The sequence below is a fragment of the Manacus vitellinus genome, unplaced genomic scaffold, assembly GCF_001715985.3.
Source record: "Manacus vitellinus isolate BGI_N305 unplaced genomic scaffold, ASM171598v3 scaffold_2_pilon, whole genome shotgun sequence".
In the NCBI taxonomy this organism is placed as follows: Eukaryota; Metazoa; Chordata; class Aves; order Passeriformes; family Pipridae; genus Manacus; species Manacus vitellinus.
This window is the reverse complement of record NW_021940208.1, coordinates 28,364,105-28,390,573: the sequence shown is the minus strand read 5'-3', so window position 1 is coordinate 28,390,573 and position 26,469 is coordinate 28,364,105. Positions and strand designations below refer to the sequence as shown.

General features: G+C 36.8%; 1 protein-coding gene across 4 annotated transcripts in view; it reads right to left on the bottom strand.

Moving 5' to 3' along the window:
• DGKH (diacylglycerol kinase eta) overlaps positions 1-26,469 on the bottom strand; it is a 71,863-nt gene that overhangs the window by 10,975 nt on the left and 34,419 nt on the right. For all 4 annotated transcript variants that reach the window (XM_018071460.2, XM_018071461.2, XM_018071458.2 and 1 more), the window contains 15 exons: positions 25,294-25,378; positions 22,878-22,963; positions 21,417-21,516; positions 19,922-20,198; positions 19,337-19,465; positions 15,785-15,919; positions 13,245-13,362; positions 12,226-12,336; positions 11,975-12,071; positions 9,372-9,479; positions 6,217-6,330; positions 5,793-5,927; positions 4,499-4,665; positions 3,173-3,278; positions 1,950-2,042 (listed from right to left, as the gene is read on the bottom strand). In XM_018071460.2, the coding sequence (XP_017926949.1) occupies positions 1,950-2,042; positions 3,173-3,278; positions 4,499-4,665; positions 5,793-5,927; positions 6,217-6,330; positions 9,372-9,479; positions 11,975-12,071; positions 12,226-12,336; positions 13,245-13,362; positions 15,785-15,919; positions 19,337-19,465; positions 19,922-20,198; positions 21,417-21,516; positions 22,878-22,963; positions 25,294-25,378 (1,861 nt within the window). The remainder of the gene's footprint in view (positions 1-1,949; positions 2,043-3,172; positions 3,279-4,498; positions 4,666-5,792; positions 5,928-6,216; positions 6,331-9,371; positions 9,480-11,974; positions 12,072-12,225; positions 12,337-13,244; positions 13,363-15,784; positions 15,920-19,336; positions 19,466-19,921; positions 20,199-21,416; positions 21,517-22,877; positions 22,964-25,293; positions 25,379-26,469) is intronic.

Genomic DNA, 26,469 nt, shown 5'->3' with positions numbered 1-26,469 from the left:
TAATTTTTTCCAAACTTTATTCCAGCCATAACCATCTGGGAGATTCCACAAATCAGCTTCATTGTCCTATCTTGAGCAGTTTGGTCTCATAGAAGGCATCCCTGCCCACGGCAAGAGAATGATCTTTAAGGTCCTTTCCAATCCAAACCATTCTGTGATCCTAAGAAGCAGCTTACCAAGTGCCCTAGTTTAGTTGCTGACCGGGGTTAAATCATGACATCAAGTAGTATATGCAATAAAGACATCAGTTTACTGCTATCAGGAGCTTTGATCACAGAAAAGAGGGGGGTGAGAGAGAATTAAAGAGACCAAAAAAAAAAAAAAAAAAAAGGAGGATATTAGAGAAAGAATGTCTGTCTTTGTGAGAGGAGAAAAATAATTTGGAGAACAGGTTATGAGGGGAGCAGCTGATGCATCAAGCAACACCTTACACTTCGTCATTTTAATAGAATGAGGGACCAGTACACATGCAACTTCAGCATTTATAAAATACATGGCAATAAGGTTAACCAGGGTCCCTTGTTACTGTGGCTGTGAAAAACTATTCTAAACAAGTATGATGTCAAATGAGTGTAATGGACATATCTGGAATAGTATCTCAGTACCTTCCAAGCAGTGTTTTTATTAAAAAATGGGCTCGATGTAGATTCATGAAGACATTTGCACAGACCAGAATGAGAAGCAGAAGTACAACATGTAAAAATTCAGAAATGGAAAAATGAATCAAATTAAACTTTGGAGCCTGAACAAGGGACCGGCTCAACAACACGATGAGATTGCAACTGGCTGCAGAAAAGGTAATGTTTCAAGGAGAAGGTTTCCATAACATTATTTCCAGCCTGCCTTGATAAATTTCACCAGTCCTAGTATGACATCTCCAACTTAAATGTTTTCTCCTAATTCCTCTTCCTAAACTATTTTAAAATTTTAAAAAAGTTCTTTCTTTTAATTCCCCTTTAAATCTGAAATATGGGGGATTAGTAATAGCAACTTGAAAAAAATAGCAAGATATTTTTCCGTTTTCTTGGACCAAAACATCTAATGAATAACTTTTCCTTTGAAAACATTCTGAAATAAAACATATGAATCTAATTTTTGACTATTTCTAGAACTTAAACCATATGACCTTTAGACTATATTCACTTTTGGTTACTCTAAAATAGACTTATACCATTTACCACTTGTGTAAAAAGGTATGTGAACCTGCATCAGTAATTTCATACCCTAACTCAGATAAATGAAAATATTCCTATTAATATCCATTTTTAATTACAACACTTAAACAGTAAGTTAGTAATAAATCTGCTTTTGAACCTAAGAAAATGTAACTGTTCCTTACGAGTATGTTCTTAATGTAAAACTGGACCAGCATAGAAAACCTGACATCTTTATTCTCTTCACAATGTCACATAAAGAAACTTTCTAATTATTACCAGTTAAAGATTATAAAATAACTCCTGACAGGTATTAGAACAAGGGTAATATTTACTTGCCCAGACTAGATCTGCAGAAGCTGAATGCACTAGTCTAAACAGCTCTCACCCCAGGTTCTCCTAAAACTCTGAAGATGGTCACATAATAGTACACTCTAGAAGTTCTCTTAAATGCTTTATCTCCAGATGATTTATCTTTTTCTAAGATAACCCTCCAAGACAGCTGAGTGTGAATCAACCTCAACAGGGACACTTACTTCTCTCCACTGACTATTAAAAAGAAGAGTACAAGCAATGACCTAGCTACCCGACATGAGGCAAGATGGATGCCAGCCTTGGACAAGAATTTGTAATCCATTCTAATCCAACCACAAATGCAGTGTAATATCCTCCTATCGATTTTACAGAGCTTCTTGCAGCACATCATAAATTCTGCACCAATTTTAAAAAATCAGCAAAGAAAAAATCACGGATAATCTGAAGGGAAGAATAAAACCAAGTGTCTTGTGATCTTACCAAAGGAACTCTTCCTACCAGCAGAGATTCTGTTTCATTATGCAAGGCCTTCACATTGACAGCTATCTCCATGGCAGTGTTTCTGGTAAGGCTCTGGGGAATAAGAAGTATAAACAATATTTGAAGTGATGCAAGTCAGACTAAGTACTTTGGGCTAACAGAACAGGTCTTAAGTGCCTTCTCCTAGGAGTAATACATCAGTTTAGCTCTAAACTGACAAATTCTTCAGTACTGAGAACAGAAACCAAAAATATAGTATTTATTTACTGTCTTTTGTTCAATTTTATTTAGTATGACCTTAACACAATCCTGAATATCATCAAATGACCAGCCATCTGTGAGACAAATCGATGAGTTTTATGTATGACAAAGGCCAGCAGAGAAGTTGTGGGTCTCATTTAACAACAACTGTTGATCTCAATTTTTCACCTTATCCTTAGTAGAAGTAAGCTACTAGCCATACTTTAAGAAGCAAAGGGCAACTGATATATTTATCATGTGTAAATTTAGTTTAGATATAGATAGTTTCTACCCAATTATCTTTTCTGGGTCCAATTCCTGAAAACACCTAGACTGTCTAGTGGGAAGAGAGGAAAGAGGAAATGCATTTCCCCTCAGCCCCTTTGCATTCTCTGCATAGCACTTGAATAGCAATTAAGCATGAAAATTTCTCTGAAAGTATCCACAGAAATTGACCTTTATGTAGTAATAGAACTAGTTCAACCTTTGTCATGCCTCCACTCTCTGTTTAGGGATGTGCCTACACAGTCGTCTGCAGGCAGAAGTGAGCTTACTTTGCCGATTGTTTTTGCTGTTTGCACCACCTCACTTGATTAAATAAGCACTGCTGCATCACTTCTGGAGGAGCACCCTTGGCTGTGGACCACCACTGCCGATGAAGTGAATTCCTGACTGCTTCCAAAAGGTAACAGTCATACTCTTACTATGCCCCTAATCCAAACTCCCTATCTCTCATTCGACTATTCACTCCCCCAGAAGGTCTGCATTTTGTGTCATTAATGTCCCTTTCCAATGTCCAATGTTCACCTAAGAGTATGAGCTGGGGTGGACACTGATGAACAGAGAAACTTCATCTTCTGCCTTCTCATCCAACTTGTTTTAATATGGGCACAGGGAGTACAATACAGACACTGTGCCACAAGCTTGTGCACCCAGATATTATAGCTTATTTACTTATACATAAATCTCTGTTGTTCCTTTACCTCGGGAAACCTTGGGTTGGCTTTATTTAATGCATGTGAACATGCATTAACAGCATGAGCAAGCTCCTGCTCCAAGAGGCCATGTATTTTTGCTGCTTCACAGATCCTACAAAAGTATTAAAAAAGGAGAATATTTCTTAATTTCTTTAAAGAGTAATTCTTAAGTACAGAACATTATCAGATGAGAAAACACAAAAATATATATTTCACAAAACATTTTTAAATAAATATAGTCCTTTATAACAAAAGTTGAAATGCAAGTATCTCTTGAAGCAATACAGCACCTCATATAAAAAATATCCATCACATGGATTATTTATGCTGCTACAAAATACTGAGCCACATTTATATGTCTTAGAATACTAGTGCTATGCAAAAAAGGTACCAAAAAGATTGGGCCTATTAATTCAAATACCTATAGAGGAAAACCCTAGCACATTAAAATAATGTACTTGAAATTATCTTAAAAAGCGTTACACTTATTTCACAAGGCATATCCTTCAGATGTGACATGAAAATTGGTTGCAATCATTTGAGATTATGGGAGGTCCAGCTGTAATTACAACCTCTGGACCATATCTAGAACAGTAAAGTTTTTAAGCTGTCTTGGCTAAACTTCACTTTGGGTAATTGATACACTAAATTATTCTTCTATGTCTACTTAACTTATCACTACAGTATAAATAGAGTATGTAGGTTTTCAATTCCTTTCTTATCAGTGATTTTGATGATAAAGATAATTTGTTATGATGATGAACTGAACATCAGTTTTACAAACTGTTCTGATCTTTAAAAAAATATTTTCTTTAAAAAAATCAGTTGGTTTTTTTTTTATTTTTCTTTGAAAATGGAAGTGTTTTCTTTATTTCTTGCATCTCAGGATGAAAGCACCTCCTGAAAATAAGCAAGGCTGTGGGATCAGTTTTATACCATCAGCTCACTATCATCTCAACCCAGATAAATGACTGAACTGCTCATCCTGCTCACTTCTAAAGTTGACTTCTAAAAGGTTTTTTTTAATAAATATTTTTGCTTTTGCATAAAATGAGAGGGTTCAATCTCTGTAAAGAAGCTTTCCAGTTTTCCATTTCCAGTGCTACTTCAGAAAGTTGGTTTTCACATGAAAAAAGCCCAACACAAACACACACAAATAAAATTAAAGAAATTCATAAGAAAAGAATACATAAAGAAGTTGAGCCTTAAAAATAAAATAAAATTTTAAAATTGGAATAAAATAACTGATATAGTGGCAAGGAAACATTCATCAAAACCTAGGAAAAATCTACCCTTTTAAGTCTGTGTATTAACTTATTAATTTTACTGTACCTGGTAATAAGTTCTTCTGCAGCTTGTGAGCACAGTTGGATCTGTGCAACTTCTTCGTCTGTAGCCAACTCAACAGCTTGCTGAGGGTACAAGGGAGATCGAATGACAGGTTTACAGGAATCATACTTCTGTTTGTCTTCCCAAGACTTCAGGGTGTTTTCAAAGGCCTAATCAAAATGAATTATACATTCAGTTCACAGCACTTGGACTATTCTTACTCATTAAAACATTTTATTTTACATTTTATATGAATTTATATTATATAATATTTTAGTTTAAATTAATTTAACAAATAAACAACTGTTTTATTTAATTTTATATAAATAATGCAACCTGTATAAATAACAATTTTATATTTAATTTTTTAAAACTTAGTATAGAGAATAAGTCACTTCTGAAAGCTCTTTTCTATCTCCTCCCTGTTATCCTCAAAACGTGTCATCCAAAACAATAAGAACACAAAGACAGTGATAATGGTTGGACTCAATGATCTTAGAGGTCTTTTCCAACCTAAATGATTCTAGGATTCTGTGATTCTCCAATGCAAGCACATTTTGTGCAGATAGCTAGACTGAAATCTGAAATGAATACTGGATTCAAACATTAAAAACAGTGGAGAAAAGTAACATATTTAGTAAATTAGAGTTCAAATTCCATTAACTCCACCCTAAATTCGAGATCTAGTTAGCGGATGGAGAACTGAGGGGCAGTTACACCCTTCACACAATAATCCTAGACAAGTGTGAACTCTCTAGTGGCTTTGTGACTATGTCCTGCTTGTGTCTCTTCTATCTGAGACTCCATCACAGGACAGAGGGAGGATTAGTAGGACAGAGAGAGACAGGAGAGAAATGTGCAAAAAGGTATTCTGGAGAATGGACATTATAGAACTTTTGTATTTATGCAACTGTGCTAAAACTTCCAGGGAGGGAGGAAGGCAGGCAAGAAGGCAGGAAGGAAGGAAGGCAGCAAGGAAGTAAGGCAGGCAGGCAGGAAGGAAGGCAGGCAGGCAGGCAGGCAGGAAGGAAGGAAGCAAGGAATTTTGACCATTCTTACTATGTAGGAATAAGAATACAGGAATAGCACTAATAAAACCAATAAAAGTTAACAAAGCTTTGCCACTTATACAAAAGAATAATTCCCTATTCATCTTATTAGAGAAATTATATAACTGTAAGTAATTGTATGAGTTATATAAATAGTTATAAAATATTTTTGTAAGCACTGTTTTGTTAACTGAATCAAGTTATCACAGAAACCAATGTTAGCAGTGGTATCTCTTTCTGCAACATACTCTGTCTCGTGTTAGCATTTGAGCTCTGTTTTTATGTATGATCTTAATAACTCCTGGGGGCTGGATCCATGCCTCTCCATCGACTTGCACTGGAACCCCTTCATCACCAAGTATGGTGATCTTTACTGACCGACACTGGAAAAGAACAGACATGTTATTTTACAGAGCAATGCATACAAATGAAGCTGACAGGTCACCTGAAATCTGTTGATTACTAGGAGCTGTGGCTTCCGTCCAGGACTGTCTCAAGAATGAAGAACTTTTATACTTCATTCATCATTGAAGACAATTTGTTACCCGTTAAAAACAAAACAATGTCAGCGCTTTATTAATGTATAGCGTGGTGGTCATCCAAACTACCACTACTTGCCAGCATCCCAAACTGCTGCTAACCATGTTATGTGCTTGCACGTGAGAAACAGACCTGAGCGATCCTGTGGTGCTGCAGTTTGATGACTCTTGAGACTGCCATCTGCATGCTGCCAAATACTGCAACAACTTCTAAGATTTTATCGTCAAATGATGGAGCCCCAAATATCTGCAAAGAAATTTTGATGGTAAATCCAGTGCTTAGATTGCATGTTCAGTGAAACACAGATTCATTTACAGATTCGTTTTCAACATTTAAATGCTCTATCTTATTTACTGCAGAATAACTACAATGTCTCTAAAGTCATAGGAGTAAGATACCATAGACAATAGCCAAATATTACTGTAAAATAGCAATGCTAACAGCATTTCAAATATCTGAATGACAAGGCATATCCTCATATAGGGAGGATGACATGTTTCAGCATGCAGATTAAGAAATGTTTTTCAAGGCAAGATGAAAGGCCAATTCAAATCTCTGCTTGGTTAATGTACTTAATATCTAAAAGGTTCTTGAAGGTAAGAGAAGCAATGATGTCTTATTCCTCTCAGAAGTGCTTATCTGTTTATATTCTGAATTTTCTGGAAACCAACACTGAGTCCACACTCTGCTTTGTTTAACACAGCTTTGACACTGAAGAGGATCTTTTTTTTGCTGTATGTAATTATCCACTATAAATACAAAAACTGCTTCTGTATGGAACAAATGTCCTCCTATCTAGCCAATGTGCTGAATTTCCACAAGCTCACACAAAGGACAGGAAGTCTTGCCACCTGGTGTCCTGTTGGGGAATTCAGCCACAGGACAAGTCTTAGGCTGGAGTTCAGCTGGGTCTGGCAGGTGATAACCACACTAAGGTCACTTGAAGCTTGGCCATTTTATCTTGATATGCAATAGGGAGAAATGAGGGAGAAAAATCAGCAGGAAAAATCACTCCAGTAAAGTTTAGTGGGCAGAGAGATCACCTCTCTGAGCAGTACTTGGACTATCTCAGTTGGCACGTTGGGGAGAGTAAGCTGCATCAGAGATACCTGAGACCAGACTGGGGAAAATCCCTTAAAGAAGCTCAAAGGCACAACTAGTCAGGTCCTGCCTCCAGACAGAAGGTTTTCTAGAGGTGAAGAATAAGATCCAGGACTGTGTAATCCAAATAGTGTCTGCAGCAATAGCTCAGAGAGGGAGACGATGGGAAATAAGGTAAGGCAGTTTGGTCGCTGCTGCCCACTGAGCCGATGGGAGCCTTTATCCCAATGCAGTGAGCAGTGGCTTTGGTCAGGAGGCTGAGGAGGGCATGTTTCCATGGAATTTTTCACATGAGTGTGTGAACATCTTGACAAGAGCAAAGATGGCGATTCTGTTATTCCAAGGCAAAAAGTGTGAAGAATTCTTGATTCAGCAACTGACACCTACAGGGCTAGTTCTTGCATGGGTTAAGAAAAAGCATTTGTAAAATTTCATTTATTTTGTGTTTCCATTTTAGCAAAAGGATTAAAAAAAACCCACAACCCAGTCTTCTGCTGTGTCTCTCCATCAGTAATATCTCTACTGAAAACCCCCCTTCTTTTTTTTTTTTTTTAAAAGGCAACCCAATGACTATGGATCAACATTGACTCCTTTCCTGTTGCAGGTCATTTTCCAACCGGTCTTCTGGACACCAAAAAACATGCATTAACAAGCCCTGCTCAAGTCAGTCAGGGTGCAGCTGCCCTGCTTGGCTCACTGCTGATGTTTCAGCAATAGTCACAGCTGTAAAGGCAACATCTTTCATTTGTCCAGTTAAGCAGAAATAGCAGCACTTCAGACCACCACCACGACCACCTCTTGAGGATCAATTATTCGACATTGCACTAAAGCAGTGAATTATGCTCCTAACTCTGTCCAGAATAAAAATGTCACTGGCACATGTGGTCAACAGAAGACTAATAATATCAGTAAAACTGCTTCAGGACACACACATTTGCTGTATATCAATATGAAAGCTAGGGCAGTTCTCTCTCATTGAGAAAGTCTGGGGAGAAAAATAAACTCCTGAACAGGGGCTGAGCAGGTGTTAGAGAAGCTTTCAAGTTATGAATAGGAACATGGAGTATATAAAAACTTGAGATATCCATCACCAAATATAAACAGAACTGCCATCCTCTAACATATACCAAAAATAAGAAAAGGACATTGAAACATGTTTATATTTCTTTTTTTTACTTTTATACATATGTGTATGTATATACATATATAAAGAATATATACAAGTATGCAAATATATATGTATTAGATAATATATAAAATGCAACAATATATAATAATAGATGTTCATATGTATTATAAAAATATAATATGTGTATGTTATTACATAAAACTATATATACATATTTTTAATATACATATGCACAGAAAAAAGGAAAGGATAACATCTCACAAGAAACCCCAAATATTGTGGCAAAAAAATCCTGGATTGTCTACATTAAAATCACAAGCCAGTCTGCAACTACAGTTTTAGGTGATTCAGACCTCACATACTCTAATTCAGGACACGCAGAATTAGGATAATCTGCTAGTAATTACAGTTGTTGCACTGTACATGAAGTCGATAAGCAGCAGCGACACTGCTCCAAATTGTAAGACATGTATTCATGTAATCTAATGTTTCTTAGGAGATGAGAGGAAGAAGGGAAAAAAGGTACCTTAAAATATTTTAGAAGGTCATTGAAAATAAAGTTAGAAAACAATTTACTACCCCCACTAAATTATCAGTCAGTGAATGCATCAGTCCCCATTTTCTGAACCACCATCCTTTAGAGCAAAGCTGTTAAAGAACAGGAGGAAAATTCAGATATAAACTGTGAGTTATTATCCTGTCTACCTTGCTTATTGTTAGAATATAGCAAACAGAGGAATCTGTGCTTTAAGAAACCTTATTTACAGGAGTCTGTAAAACAATATAGAGAGAAATTATCTGTGTCTCTGTCTATAAAATCAGTTTCTAAAAATACTCATAGAGCCATTAAAAAATCCTAAAATCATTATGAACATTTTGCTGGAATGGACAGTGAAAAATCATGAGATATATTTTCAATTAAAAAAAAAATCAACAAGACAAGTTTAAACTGAAACAGCCTCCCCAAATAAGAGTTGTTATCCAAACTATATGCTACTACTATTGATATTTATTGCTGGTTTTGCCCAGAAGGTTACTTCTCTTTACTGTTACTTACATCATCTTCTTTGGTTCCACCCCAGAAATTAGTTCCACCAGCATAGCTGGGAATGTTTAGCACAGCTATGCCCTGCAGACTTGGAAGAGGGATGTACTGTCCATCACACTGTAATGGATGAAAGCTCATTCAGTTTATAAATAATATGATAAAAGTAATCAGCCATTTTTAACACATGAAGCTTCAACAGAGTTGGTAGGGGAGGATAGAGTCATTAATAGGTCTGACACAAGACTATTCCCTCCAGGCAGTGAAGCACCTCTAATACAAACCTCTTCTCCCTAGTCTTAGCATTGATTTTTGCAGAGTTGAAAACCGTGTAGATCTACATGCTGTAGTATCTACAGCAGTGGTGTTCCATGACTCTTCAAAAAACCGTTTTCACGTTCCTTATTATGAAATTCCTCATGCACTTTGACCATGGTCTGCTTACCAAGGATTAAAAATCTTTTTGCAGTGAAAAAAATAATCTCCCTGAGTTCACACAGTAAGATCGTCATGAACATTACAAGAAGATTCATTTACCCATTCGGTAACTAGTCTTGCATCCTATATCAGCATTCCCAAAATTGCAACAGACTTGTTATTTAGGTAAATCCATTAAGCTCGGGGTGGTGTTTGTGTGTGTCAAAAATGTCCAAGAATATTTCAGGAATAGCCACAAATGTGGTTAGTTGTCAGTGTTAGCATGTATTGTTGACTTGTAAAAATAACTTCACCCTCCTCCCAAAAGTGCAAAGACAAATCTAGGACTGACCCCACAGTTGTTACCCTGGCTGTGGCTGGGAGTTGTTGTTTTTGCAGTTAAGAGGTCGCTCCTATATCCAACTGCTCAGTTCTTTCTTACGGCTTTATCTCCCAAAACCCATAAGCGACTCCAAGTCCTACTCAATACAATCATGGGATGACATAGGTCAATCTCACATTATTTTCAGCCAAGAGTAAATTTACAGACGTCAGTGAAATCACTCTTGACTTAGAGCAGTACAACTGCCTGCAAAGGTGAGCACAATGATCTCAAACCATTCCACTAGGACTCAAAAGTGAAGTCCTGCAGGAGTGCCACCAGCATGGATTTGAAGCAAGTTAGAAATAAAAGGCTGTAAATGCTGGACTCAGGTGTCACTTTGGGGACCACGAAGTTGGAGGTCAAGTTGCCTTTAAGGAAGATTGCTATATTACTGCACACTGCCAGTCTCACAGAAAGATTTTTAAATTATACAAATGAAATAAAAATTCTCAGGAAATAAGGACAAAATCTGTAGCAACTTTATCAGGAGGAGAACGATATGCAAAATTATTTCCGGAATGTGTTTAGTGCTCTTTTTATGATTTAATCTCAGTAACAAGACAGAATTTAACCTTTTCATCAAGATGTGACAGTATCCAAAATACAGTGTGATATTAATAGATGCTGCACAGCCATTTGTATTATAGTGGAGGTCTGCCTCCAATTCCTGAATAAGGCTGATATTTTGTAAGACAACACTAAATATTTAATATTTCTATTTGCTGGCTTAATTCCAGAAATATTCAAAAATAATTATGGAAAAGTCAGCAGCGAATATATTATCAAATCTTATTTGAATCAGATTCAAAAAATCCTTAAATTAGAATTCTATCTGCAGCATACATAACATTCTTTCCTGTTATTATATTTGCTAACTACTTCATAATTCCTTGATAATTACTCAATCCTTAGCTAACAGCAATCTGCTGCTACTGGACAAAATCCTCCTAAATCCCAGAGGAGCGAGAAAGAGTTCCAGTAACCTAAAATTATTCTTTCAACTTTAAAATTTACCCTCATATAAATATCATGAACTTCCATATCAAATACTTAGCATGAAAAAAAAAGAGAAATTTTATATGTTCATTGTCAAAATCCAGCTTAGATACTCTTTGGGTAAGAATAAAGGTAACCATCCTGTTGTCTTTTTCTGCATTTTGTAATCAGAACTTTAAGTTCCGAGTATCATGAGGAAGACTTAGATTTGATGTTAGAGCTTAAAAGACAAAAAATAGCTAGCTATGTTCAGACGTGGGATTTGTTGTTGCTATGATAATATCTTGCTTCTTTTGAGTGACTACTAGGTAAAGTCTCTACTGGTGTAGTTGTGTTTCTTGTGATACAATTCAGAATCTCCTCTCTTTTGTCAGCAATTTTTGAATATTTGTGTGTTCTCCCTATATGTGTAATCAAAATTTCAGATATATTAAAATGAACCTGAAGAATTAAGACTCCTTGTCTCTTTCCTTCTGTTTCTTTTATGGTCATTTCTGTTGTTGCCCTTAAAACCTGGTCTTCCTTTTGAAGCAATGAACATTAAGAAATATATCCTACCTAAGCAATTTATTTTTTTTTTGTAACCTGGTAATTACAAGAAATGTTATACTGGGTATTTTGTGACCTTTAAGTACTGACATTTTACTCAAAAACTCCACTGGGAGAACAAACTTTTACATAGCACATCTTTATACTGTGCCTTTGAGGTCAGCTTGAGTTGATACAAGAACTCTAAAAGGTTTCAAAAAGAAGCCCAAATTCTTCACTGCACATGGTGGAAGCAAAAATACTTATTCTGTCCATAAATAAAATTTACCTCAAGTTGAACTTTTTGTTCTAAGTTCTTGTAAGTTCTCTGCAGTAGCTCTTTTGTGCCAAGAACTCCATACCACATCATGTTTTTCGTCCGACTTCTGAAAGCAGGCAAAACAAGACTCACATATTGAAATATACACATTATTGTGCCTTGTATTTGTAGAAAGAGAAAAAATTAAGAAATTCATATAAAGACATAAGGAAAAGAAAAGAATGGAAACATCTTGGCTCTGTTACTGACAATTATTTTACCTGCACTTTTCAGGGTGTTCTTCTCGCTTGTTATTAAATTCTAGTGAAATTTTTGCATCTAACCCAATTCCAAAGTAGTTGTTCATGACACATTTTTCTGAATATCCCTCCCTGTTAAAGGAAAAGAGACAATTAGGTGTACATTTGCACAGAACCTGGACACACAGCCATCTATGACCAAGACTGTCGTTGGTCTCAGAACACAATATCAACCAAGAGATTTTAAGAGATCTTTCCTCTGAATCTCCCTGAGGAAACCCACCGGTAGTTGAAGAGACAGGTTGTATGACAGCTCCTTCACAACTGCAAGTTACTTCCCGTAGGGCAAAGGAAAAACTGTACCACACCCCCATCCAGCACTATCTCAACTATACCCAATACAACAGTGCAATACATTGAGAGAGCTTCCCCAGGCCCAGCTCTGAGACAGCAACAGCACACCATGCTGAGCACCCAGGTTGTGGATAGGCTTGCTGGTGCTAGATGTTTGGCTGATGCTGCTGGCATTGCAAGGCTTTATTTTAAGGGAGCCACAGCCCAAAACCCAGATACCACCCATAAGTCTCTGCCAATGCTACACCCACTTCTGAGAAGCAGAGACAGCTTAGGACACAAAATTTCCACCTCACTGCTCCAGTCCTTAGGGCATCACTCTTCTTTCTCCACTACGAAGTGCCCAGACCTGCTTCAACATCTTGCTGGCGGCTGAGCTTGCGTTCAGACCGGCGGTTTGGGCAGAAAAACCCAGCTCTGAAAGACTACTCTCCTCCTCCTCCCAGTGAGCAAGGGATAAGTGAGCAAATGTCTCCTATTATTTCTGCTGCTGCAAAACAATTTTGCACTACTCATAACTAAATGGCACAATCCAACTTGTTTTCAGACATTGAGGTCTACTGCCAAATGATAGCAAACAAGAACTACATAATCAAAAAAAAAGACTGTAAATATGTAAAAAAAAAGCCCTTAAGAAAAGCAAGGTAAAGCAAAACAGTACATTTGGAAACAAAAATATTTCTTACAGGGAATCTGGATCTGGATCAATAAACGGCGTAGCACCAAATGGATCGATGTTTGCTAGCAACATTTTGCTAATAATTGAACTTCCTGCAATGGAAGCAGCTAGACCAGCCCTCAAACCTGATTAAAAAAAAAACAAAACAAAACAGAAAGAAAATATTAAAAAAACCAATTTGTATTTGATAAACAGACAAACATATAAGCCACATACTGAGAAACAATATTCATTAAATCTGTACAGGGAATGATTGTGATTCTATCTCAATTTTTATCTATATTGGTGTCATGGGTTGAGATTGGCCCCCCTGAGAGTCAAGGGGCCCAGAGGTGATTGGGTGCCAGGGCGGTGTCCCCTAGAGGGCCAATCACCATTCATCTTGTTCGCTGCTGCTGAAAAATCATATATACACAGCCACTGGAAGCTGTTGGCAATTCTGTTGGTGTCTGCTGCGGTATGTAGGTGTAGAAATCCGGAGGGGAGGCCCTGCAGCCCACAGCCCTGCAGCCCACAGCAGGGTTAGAGGCAGCATTTGGAGTGAGTGTTTGTGAGGGACGTGACTCACAACATCTGAGAGAGGAACCTTATGGGCACTCTGAATATGAGGATGACTACGGAGACCACAGGGACAGACGCTACAGAGATAGATCAGCAGAACGGTCTCGACCACGATCTCGATCTTGGTCCCGGTCCCGCTTGCGATCTCCTTCCGTCACACGCAGAAGGAGCGAAAACCCTAAGCATAGATTTAAGCGCAGTGAACTGTGGTCCTATCTGCACGCCCAGGGAGAAAACATGAGGAAGTGGGATGGTGAACCTAATTCCAGACTTGAGGCCAGAGTGAGAGAACTAAAACGCAAGGAAGCCGATAAGAAAGTCTTCTATGTGGTAGATGCGGATTTCTTCGAAAGAGAACTGAGATCTCCAAGACGCAGGAAAACTGGAGTCCATTTCCAGGATGACAAGAAAGCCTCTGGCCTGTAACTTTTCTCTTCGGTGTTGAGATAAATTGTGGGAAGGGGTGGGGGAAGCCTGGAAATTGGATTTTGGATTTCTAATGTGGCTCAAACTGCCACAATTGGTTATCTTTTCAAGTCTCTGGCTCCTTTAAGGAAAAAGGCAGCTATGCTGTGGTGCAGTGGCTGACTCTTCATGTACCACCATTGAAAAAGAAAGTTACAAAGAAAAATTTAAGATTTCGGGCCAACACTCACTGGCTGGTATAGTAACCAAACGGGTGACCTAACATCCAAAAACACTACTAGAGCTTTTTATTTAGTTTAATCTTCATCTCCTAACTGTCTATGATTTTTCTTGGGTCCTATCCTTTGGAAATATTCCTAAGGAATATCTTTACCATTTTTACAACTGGTAGAGCCATAGTTTAACTTAACTTAATTTGTGGAAAGATCACAGCCTTGACACAGCTACTTTGACTAATAACAATGTCATTCTACAAAATACCATGTAATGCATGTAAACAAAGAAAAGCTTTCTAAAAGCTTTCTCTTAAATTTGCCCAAAGAAAAAATGTAAGCCAGTTCCATTATGTTTTTACTATACTAATAAAGGTAACTAACTCAGTCTTTTACTAGCGCTCTCTAGTATTAATTGAATTTGGAGAAGAACAGATTTTTTTTCATCTGTTAATTGCATTTGGGTAAGAACAGATTTTTTTCTACTGTTTTAACTACACAGCAGCTTTGTGTAATTTTGGTTATTCACTTCCAGAGAGGTATCCACAGACAGCTCTTACTCAGAGGGTTGAACTTCACATGGCTTTGACCCTCAGCCACTTCATCTTAATCAACAGCCTGCATTGATCAGGATAAATGATAGAAGGATTTGGGAGTACTGGTGGATGAAAAATCAGATATGACCCGGCAATGAGCACTTGCAGCCCAGAAAGCCAACCTTATCTTGGACTACATCAAAAGAAGTGTGGCCAGCAGGTCAAAGGAGGAGATTCTGCCTCTTTACTCCACTCTCTTGCTACCCTGCCTCGAGTGGTGTGTGCAGCTCTGGGACTCCCAGCATAAGAAGGACATGAACCTGCTGGAGTGAGTCCAGAGACTGGACAAAAGGAAGAAAATTTTTATGATGATGGTGGTGAGACAAAGGAACAGGCTGCCCAGACAAGATGTGAATGCCCCATCACTGCAAGTGTCCAAGGTCAGGTTGAATGGGGTTTTGAGCAACCTGATCTAGTGAAAGATGTCACTACCCATGACAGAGGGTTGAACTATATGATATTGAGAGATCCCTTCCACCCTGAACCACTCTGTCATTCTAAGATCCTGAATTTTACTTTTCACCCTCCAGAATCAAATGCAACACTTCTAATGCTTCTGGTGTTGTGCCAAATGATTAGAAATCTTCTACATTACTAAGCATTTCTTCCTATATGATAGAACACAAAGATGCATATCTCGATTCAAACAAATTCAAGGTATGAAGTAAAAGTTGTTATTTGCCAGCAAGCAGGGGACTGGAAGGCAACATTAAAGCAGCATAAGGAACAGTGGATTTCAAAATCATAATTACCTGGGCAGATAATCCTCGTGTTAAGTACTGGGAGGTTTTCCTTGCTTGTAGCCAAAGCTGGAGCAGAGAAGGAACCTGTCTGAGAATGGATACCTCGGCTTGTGCGTCGATCGGGAGATCTTGGTGCAGTTTTAGCTGCGCAGAAGAAGCAAAAGTAAGAGCACTAATTAGACCTATTATGACATTACTACATAGTTTTGACAGCCCTGAAAATGTTTCAAAAGGATTAATTTAATCTGTCACTATTTCAACACAAATGTCCTTCCCCCTTACACCAGAGTTTTTCTTCTAAATACAGGAAAGAAAACTCAGAAACAGATCAAGTGAGAAACACAAATCAAAAGGAACAAGTGTGCACAGCACTCAACATGAGGAGTTCCCATTTATATTTCAAGCTACCAGCAAAACTATTACATGTATTAAATGTAAATGTGTTCATATAAATGTATTATATCACCTTAAAATGCAGTAGTATTTAATGTTGCAGTAAGCTTCTTATAAACATATTACTGAAATAATAAAACTTGAACTTAAATTCAATCTATGTTTACTTATAAATATAGATATATAGTACATTACTATTTATAACAATTTTAATACAGATAGCTATTCTAACACACAGGCCACAGAAATATCAACAGGCACAGTATTTTCTTCAGGCAACTAAAATGGGCCCCCTGCCTGCATCAGGTTATGAAAACATCAGACCAAACTCTGACATCTTTATTTACAGCCAAACTGAAAACTGCAGGGGAAGGGAAAAAGCCATGTTCATACTTGTTTTCTGCAGTTAGAGAGATAGTGGGGGACATCTTTTCCACCATCTTTTTTCACAAAAAACAAACAGGCAAACAAACAAACCAGCAATTCCCAAAATAATTAACTTATTTGTTAAAATTCTCTAGAAGATCGACCAGAAAAACCTTGACAAGGCAGCAAGGTTTGGTAGCCAATGTAACTGTTGTTGACAAAGGTTCAGAAAGAAGAAAGGGAAAAAAATCAGGGTGAAAGAGAAGATATTCACAAAGAGTAACTAGTAGCTCAGTGAGGCCAGTTATCCCTTGGGCTGCCTCTGGAGGTGATGAAGGACAAGCTTTGCAGAGGGCTGACCTCAGGCGCTGTAATTTGCTTTCCTGGCAGACCTTGTTTCATGCAGCCTGAGAGAATATGCCAGTGCCTGCTTTAGCCTGGAGAAGGTAATCTTTGTGAAATTCAGCCCAATCAGATACAGCCAGAAATTGCTGCCACAAGGAAGCAAGCTTGGGTATTACCAAATGCTTTGTAAATGAAAGTATTTCCATGTGTATGTAGAAAGCTTTCACACAACAGATGGTCATAGACAGACACTTCTTGGCTACCTCTGCTCCAAATTATCTCACATGTTAAACATACTTCAGCTTAGGACAACTTCAAACTTGACCATCTGAAGAAGCTTGGAACAAAAAAAATGAAATTATTTCAAGGTGATCTGATCTATTCCTCTCAAAACATGAAAACTAATTCAGCAAAAACAGAATTAGTAGGACTAGCACCTAGACAACAGCAGGAAAACAGCACCGGGAATGTGGTGGGAAGGATAGAATATATCCTTTTTAATGGTTGGAGCAGGACAGATCAGTTCATGTCAATCATAACTCAGCCTGAGAGTAATGTGGGTGTAATGTATGAAGACACTAATGGAAAAAAAACGCTGAGTGAGAAAATCTAGAGATAGAAGAAATAACTAGAACAAGGATTTAGACATTGTGTTCAAATCAATTCAGGCCAGGATTTGTGCATTCACTTTTTTTTTGAAGTGATAATCTAGCATAGAACAGTCAATGGTATGGCAAATTCTTCACTTTCTTGTATCCCAGGAGTAAGATTACACACCTTTCTGGACAATCTTCTTAAGTCAAACAGACATTATTAAACACAGGACAGAGAAAAGTGGATGGATTTTTCTGGATTCTTTTATATAAAAGGTCTGACCAAGTGGACTAACAGCTCCTCTTGACTTTAATATCTGTGTAACAGCCATAGCAGTTATCACAAAACGCTACAGTATTGCATGATAGGAATATGACATAAATGATTTGTATCTGTGCATGGCAAAACACTGTAATAATGTCAAAAAATGAAAAGGAATAAAAATGGCAAGTGATAGCCAATGAGAGTTATTAAATATTTAGATGAAGGTATTAACATATGGAAAAACATTGTCTTCATCAAATGACCGGGAAGATCCTCAGAGGGTAAACTATAACACTCAAAACAAAATTAACATTCATTTTTCGTAATACTTCTGAAAAATTCACAACACTATTCACACAGTCTGTCCTCTCTGTACTTGTGAGCAAGGCAGTTATATTAAACAGGAAATATCAACAGAGCAGCTGCTATTTATCTGACAGATGAGAGTCACGGGAATAACTGCAATAAAGATAAACTTTTGCTGTGAACGCTCTGATAAAAATAATGGAGCTCTAACGAGTAAAACTGATGTTTCAATGCAGATAACTGAATTCATGTTTCATCCTTTGTCCCTAAACATCTATCATCCACTGACAGCATTAATATGCACTCTATTTCACACAGATATATGAAGAACAATACAGATTCCTATTAAATGCAGAAATTATACTACCAAGAAACAAGGAGTTTAATATATTTCTACACATGTGTATATTTTTCTTTTATCATACAGTTATGGCAGTAGGATTGGGTCATCTGTAGGGTCAGCATCCTCTAAGAGCTACTATTGAAGAGAGACAACCAACATGCATTAATTCCTCTAACCAAGGGAAAAGGAAAGGGAGCAATGAAGAGACAGTCACTGGAGAAAGCCTGACACACATTTCTGGAGAAAATGTGAGTTTCTGGGTTAAGAGAAGCCCTAAAAGCCTAATGTCTTATTTTTAAGGTAGGATCTATTGACACAGGCACTAGCTTCAGAGCTTCAGAGCAGAGCCTCATGAGGACAACAAGTTTTGAGGAAGTTAGTGTGGGTTAGGGTAACAAAGGGTGATGCAAATCCCAAACAACTTTTCTCATTTTGTCACAAGAAGTTGCTCACGATGTAACTAGAGGATGGGCTTTGCTGTCCACCAGCTGCCACTGTTTCTCCATGACTCACAGATCATCTGGTGACCTCACCTGCAATGCATCACTGTCCACTTTGATAATATGGCAAAGACTGAAATTTCCACCTACACTGAGAAGCAGCTTTCCTAAAATTACTATGTAGCTTGGGACTCAAGATGTCTATGACTGAGACAAGCTATTGCCACCATTACCTAGGCTCTAGCTCCTGCTCAGGTTCATGTAGAAAGGCGAGTATAAACACCAAATTAATTCAGGCACTTCTCTCCCCAGCAAATACCTTCTCAGCTTTGCAAACACATTCTAATCTCCCTCATTTTTTCTTCAACTTTTATTTATCCAAATCTATTAAAATTTGTGACTAGTTTCCAGTGAAACAGGATGCTAGTATTGTTAATTATGGAGCCAATTATGCTCCAAATGCAATTATAAGGAGACTGTATATTTTTATTTCATTCCTAATTTGCTCACTTGATGGGGACTCAAGTTCCTTTGTATCTTCCTCTTTTTCCTCTTCCTTGGATTCATCCAATTCTTTGTTGTATTCTACTGGAGATTGATTCACTTGCTCTTCGCTGTGAGCATTCTGCTCATCCACAACTGCTTATTAAAAGAAAAAACAGAAAGTTTCAAGATTTTTAAAGAAAAAATGCATACACGGAAAACCAGCTTTTCTTTTTTGTAGCTTTAAGTTAAAAAATATTAACAAAAGAGTTCTATTGCTAATTCAGTGAAAGAGTCTATCAGTTCTCTGCAGTTGATAAAGACTTGCTGTCAGAATTTTTGAGGGGGGATAATAGTTAAAAAAATGCACACTTTCATATGTGCACACACATGCATACATAAGTACTCACACCTGCAGACAGTCATCAACATTCAAACAAGCTGCATTTCTTTTCCTTGCAGCTTGTAGAAAGCACATAATTTTATCTATGTAAGAATGTAGAAATCAAATTTTATAATAAAAACTTATTCTAGTTAGGAAAAAAACCCCAAACAAACATCACGATCCTATCATATTCTACAAATACGGATCAAAACGTTGCTGACGTGCACCTTTTTCTGCTTGTTCAATGATCTGCCTCACAGCCTTCTTCAAGCTGTTTGCTCGAAGCATTAACTGTTCCCTCGATTTGAAGAGTTTCTGGGTGGAAGACTTTGAGACACACTCCACTAACTGCTCTTTACTTTCAGAAAAGGATTCTTCACTTGAAAACTCCTCTGCTTCTTCTTCCACAATGGGGGGAGCAATGCCTGGGAGAATGGGAGCAGCCTGGGCTTCTGTGTGAAGAGCCTGGAGCAATAGGTCTAGCTTCTCATTTAATTCTGAGCACTAAAACAAAGTGGAAAAGAATACACACACACCCCAAAAAAAAAAATCAACAGTGAACATGTGAACATTTTCAAGAGTTAAGGTACCAGGTCATATTTGAAACTGTAGGTGTCTTTAGTCTATCTAATTCCTTATGTACAATCCAAACTGAGGTTCAACATTTTGGAATATCAGATTGTGAGTAGGTCTTCATGGTTTTTTTTTGCAGACCTACTCTGTGACATTTAATCAGATTAGAGCAATTATAACACAAAAACTCTACACTCAGATTAACTCATGCTAAACTCAGCCTGCCACATAAGTAGAGTACAGATTAGATCTGACTCCTCTCCCAGTGGCTTGCAGCACAGAAAGCCATCAGAGGTTTGCCCATACTGTGCATTATAGGTGCTCAGTACCCTATTTTGGAGAGATGATCCGTGGAGACATGACCAACTGTTAAGACTGAGACCCACTGGGTTGTTTTTGAAAGAGAGCTGTGCATTTAAGCAAGTTAGTTGCCACAGAGCAAAGAACCAGATGCTGTCAAACACCTCTAGCCAACAGTAAGTAGCTGCTCTCTCTAGGTGCACTGGAAATGATTTTCTGTGCTTAAATGAATGAAAACCAACACTGTCTGGCCTTAGAACAGTGAAAAAGAAAAACTCATTTTCTAAAATATGTGCCAGATAGAAATGTGAACCACAAATTGCCACTTAGCAACTACATTTTCTGACTGGGACTGTCAGGGATTTTGTTTTCTTCTTTTTTTTTCAGCTTTTGTAAATTTTGTGTCTCATACTAAATCCTGTCGTTGTTTCCCCCAATGTTTTTGCAACATGATCTCTACATTTTGCAGTTTAACACACTATTTTTAGCACTGTGGTCTCTCTCTCCTTCATTCTGACAGCATATTCACTCTTCATTATCCCACTGTTTTCCTGCAGCTAACTTAATCCCTATAACTCCTAATGCAAAAAAATCCTTTCATCTCTATGTATGCTACCATGAACTTTATCCTTTATGAAAGAAGAAAGTCTAAACAGTTTATAGAGATTCAGAGATTAAAGACAGTTTGGAAATAACTGTTCTATGCAGTAAGAAGAGAAGAATTTTAAAGTCACTGGTTGAAATGAAAGGCAGGTTGGGCATCTTGGAGCAATGTGAAAATTAAACACCCATGAGCTATAAACTTTAAAAAGCCAACAACTTTAAACCTCAACATAGTCATAGGCTTACTTTAATGGCCATGGCATCAGCTTCCTCTGCATTTTCCATTGGTTTTTCGTAAGTCTTCCCTATTTTGGCAACAAAGTCCTTTACAGTTTCACATAATATTCTTCAGATAAAAAAAGGAGAGAGGAGAAATCAAATGAAATAAAATAGGTATGTTCTGAATGTTAAATTCTTACGACAATGTATTCATATGCACACTGCTATAAATCATTCTTATTGGAAACTGAACTTTGTGATCATACTTGCAAATCAGATGACACTCTTTTTCATAGCTTGCAAAATTGAAGTGATAAGCTTTAAAACAAAAACTCTTCCTCTCTTTTGCTTATGCCTTTGCACACATTGTATCTCAGTCTCTTATCTCTGATTTTATCCATTCCCTTGCCTGTACACCTTCCATACCAGAGGACATAGCAAACTTGCATTCACTGTGATAATTTCAAATGCAGTCATGCCAACTCCCATTCAAAGATGGAGCTTAGAAACTGTGGAGAAAATCTACTGACTTGAATGGAGTACTTAGATGAAAGCATATGGCCACACACATCCCATTGCACAGCTCGTGCTTTTGAACCATAGCTGACCCTGAAGAATATTTAGTGGCTGCAATGAATTTCCACTGTGTGAATCAGGAAGACTTGGTTCTTATTACCTACACAGAAGACAGACAGCAAACTCACTAATGAGGTGTGGATAACTGCAAATACTGTTCATTTGGTTGACATTTATTTGACAGAAATTAAACAGATTTAACAAGATACAGACCCTGTTTAGAAACTGGAGTTGTAATAATATCCTGCATCCTTATTTTCTACATGTGCTACGTATACCTTAAAAATGAAATTTTGTTAACTTCGTCTTTTGCATACTGCAAAATATAAGGTTTTTTTCATTGAGAAGGTATACACAGAATAGTTCTGGTTTCAGATGATGTCTGAGATTTGCCAGTTCTCTCTCATTTTAAATTGTTTCAGTCTGGGGAAAAAAAACCCATTACTGTCTGAGACCACTATTGATTGAACTGATATAGACAGAGCTACAATAAAGCTACCTAAGCTGAAGTTCTGTTTCACACTGGTGAAGCTGTTTGTCCTCTTAAACCTATGAGTATGCATTAAAAAATAGCCAGAAGAAATGCAACGTGGAGTAGATCACATATTTGCATTAGGAATGCTCAGTTTCATATTGAAGCCATACATTGATTTGGAGTGATTTTAAATCACTTTATATTAATATTGTGTGATTTTTTTTTTAATTTAGTATTAAGTAATCCATTACAACTGTACCATACAAAAATTTTGCATAAGAAACCCACATCCACTCTAAAAGATACAAATCAAGATATATTAAGCCAAGCCAGTTGGGCTAGTCATAAGAAAATCAGGCTAAGACAGAAGGCTATTATGGTGATGATGTTACACAGGAGTTTATCCCACACATTGTACATGACACTGATTGACTCACTTGGCAGATGATATGACAACTGAGTGCTGATCAGAATTGAGAATTTTTGCAAGATGAGCAGCAACTGAGTCCTCATAAGCAGATATCTGAAAACAGAGAGAAGAGATTTCAATTTCCACACATTTCAGCAGTTTAACACCAAGTAGTGAGTTTAAACACCTCAAAAAATAGCAGGATTTTAATTTCAGATCTAATACAAGGACAAGTGGCTGGCAGTGCAGATTCCACCTGCATACTGTATTTTATGTGCCAGATCTTTAATATTCAAAGTAACACTGCATCTAAGAACTTAATCCATAGCTCTTTTTCTCCTGAGGAGAAAACAGTAAGTTATTTCTAGGCTAAAAACAGTCCATGAGGCAGAAAAAATTTACCTTCTCAGATTTATAACAACCTAAAGTATTACAATCCTACATCTTTTATTTCTAAAATAAGCAAAGTTTTCCTCAAACAAATTGATCAACTAAGAAAAAAAATCAAATGTTTGCAGTTATAACCTGGAATTTTCTTTTTACTGTCAGATGGGCTCTTACTCCCCAAGTACCATGACTGAAAAAAGCTGCTAAACTGTATAATGTTACCAAAACCAATCCTTGCAGGGAAAACCATTTAGAGATAGTATTTACAAGAACATTAGGAATTACAAATTCTGAAATACTCAGAAAAAGATTTGGAATGGATCAGAAATGCATCCTCACACACCATATCCTATCACAAAATAGCTATGGATCCAGACCTCAATTTTTAAAGAAAATTCTAACCAAATTCCAAATCTAAAGCTAAAAATAAGAAATAAATGCAGTTCTGAAATATTCTGATGGCTTCTCTTAAAATATCTTAGCATATTTTTGTCCTTGATTTTGAATAGGTTGATATACCACTTTGTTTTTTTCTCTGAAAATCCAGCCTTTGTTGTAGAACTCTGACAAGCAAATCAGTTTTCATTTAAAGGGAAAAAACAAGAGATAACCACTGATCTGTAAGAATGAACTAATGTTTTTCAAATATCAGTATAAGAATTCTGGAAATCAAGTGAAATTAGTCTCCTGAAACTACTGGAGGAAAAGGGGGGGAAAGAATCAGATATATACTTCCATTTGCTTTTCAAACTGTGATTTAATACAATACCTGCTGTAAGGTTAATTATTATTTTTCTGAAATATCATAACTCAGTAAACAATGCAAAAAACCTACTGAAATAGAGATTGAACAAGGTACTCAAAAGCAAATGGTATTCAAGTAATGACAGGTAATATAGGCTTCAGAATACATTTCCCAAAAGAGAAGTTTTATAAGAGCAGTTCCTTCCATTTTCAGAAGGGGCTAAAAAAAATTTCAAAGCCAGAAATAACTAGAACAAAATGATGATGAAGATGCGCTTGAAAATTTTAACTGTCTTGAAAAATTAGAGAAGATAAAAGCCTTGATCTGTGTTGCTGACACCAGAGGCAGAGCTACATGCAAAGCAACCCTGTTAAAATCCCAGCCTTTTTGCATCTCTATATCCAGCAATCCATCAAAGGTTATAACCTCCTTGCCAATTAAAAGAGCCTGAATTATTAAATTATTCAAGAGTCTACTGATTAATTATTGCCTCTCAAGTACTTTTGAGCTAAAATTGATATGCATTAGTTTTCTTAGGAATATATTATTTTCTCATTTTTAGTCAGACTTTTCATGCCAATTAATTTGATTAAAACATCTCCCTCTCTCTCAAAATTGAAACCTCATCAGATAGTACAAGCTTTTCTTTGATGATGCTTACGATTTCAAGCTCTCTGAAGAACAAAGAGAAAATTGGATCATATCACCTGATTAAACTCAAGCTGCAAAAAACTTTTCTCTTTCTTTAGAAATACAACCCTTGCCTCCAAAATGCTGGGGTTTTTTTCAACGCTTATTCCAAATGCAAGATAGCAGACATTTTGATTTTATATATAATGTATTTTAAATATTTTTATATATATATACATAATATATTTATATATTATATGTATAATATTATACAGTAACATACTACCAAATTATACTCATATATTACAAACATTCACATATATAAATATTACTCTTATATATAATAATTATATAAAATATATAGTATTATTATATTACATAATTATACAATACTACATTCTCGCATAACAAATTATATAATATATAATTTCTAATACATATTAAAATATACATATATATTCAGGAAGAAATTTTTCTGACTGTTTTGCTGAAGACTCCTTACCTTCATTCCTTCTTGGCAAATAATACAGAACTGGAAATGCTAATTACTTGAGATACACAGCATGAACAGTCATAAATTCAGTTCAGTTAGCAGATCACAAAAATGCTTCAATTACAGTATTGTCAGCCCAGAAGCTCCAAGTTAAGTACATGAAACAACAGAACAAAAGTAAAAGTCCACCTGGCACTCCTCTGACTCTTCTGCAGTCATTGGAAGAATAGAAGGCTTTGCTGGTAATTTCAGTTCATATGACATTATACTCCACCTGAAAGAAACACAACAGCTTTAATTAAGTTTCCAGTTCATTATTTTTATCTTCTCTCTGACATATTAACAAAAAGAAAATTCACCGTCACATCACAGAATAACTTGTTAAAAAAAAAAAAAAGGCAGCTTAATTTTTAATCGTATAGTTTATGGGTGAAATAATTGAGATTAACAGTAATAATTTGTTCAGATTATTTGTCAGTGATTTGATTAATAGTCTCATTTGTGAAAAAATCATGGGACATTCGATAAAGGCAATAAAGATTTTCTAGAAAAAAACATTTACATTATAAAACAATTTGTGCAAACTAACTGCAGAAGTCAAAGGAAAATAGATGTCTTCCTAGAGAAAAAGTTCTAAGATGACATTATTTTTTCATCTCAACTAGGGGAGGCAGGCATGAAAACAAAGAAAATGGTGAAGAATCTTCATTGACATATATATATTTTTCCCCTGGTAAAGGACAGCACTCAACAGCATAGATAGTACGAAACCACTAATAGTAACAACATCCTTCAAAGCGTGCTGAAAAGAATAAGTAATCACTGCAGATGTCCTTGGGAGTAAGTCTACTGAAATTAGACCAAAAAATGAAACTGAGCTTTTTTTCAGTACAGAAAAAAGGAAACATCATTTAATCTACAAATCTTCCAGAATCTGAGGATCAGTAACAAGCATTTCTCTACATACTTTGATTTAAAATGATCATGTAGCCTGCAGAAAACCTAAAATTAAAAAAAGAACTTGTTTCTCTATTTCATAAAAATAAAGTAAAATTCCCTTTGATGACATTCAAGTATTTGTAACTAGAGCAAGAAAAAAAAACGCTCATGAGAGGGGATTGAGTGTACCATTAGCAAATTTGCAGATGACACCAAGGGGGGAGGGGAGAGTGTTGATCTGCTGGAAGACAGGAGGGCTCTGCAGAGGGACCTGGACAAGCTGGAGAGATGGTCTGATTCCAGTGGGATGAGGTTCAACAAGGCCAAGTGCTGGGTCCTCCACTTTGGTCACAACAACCCCATGCAGTGCTACAGGCTGGGGACAGAGTGGCTGGAGAGCAGCCAGGCAGAAAGGGACCTGGGAGT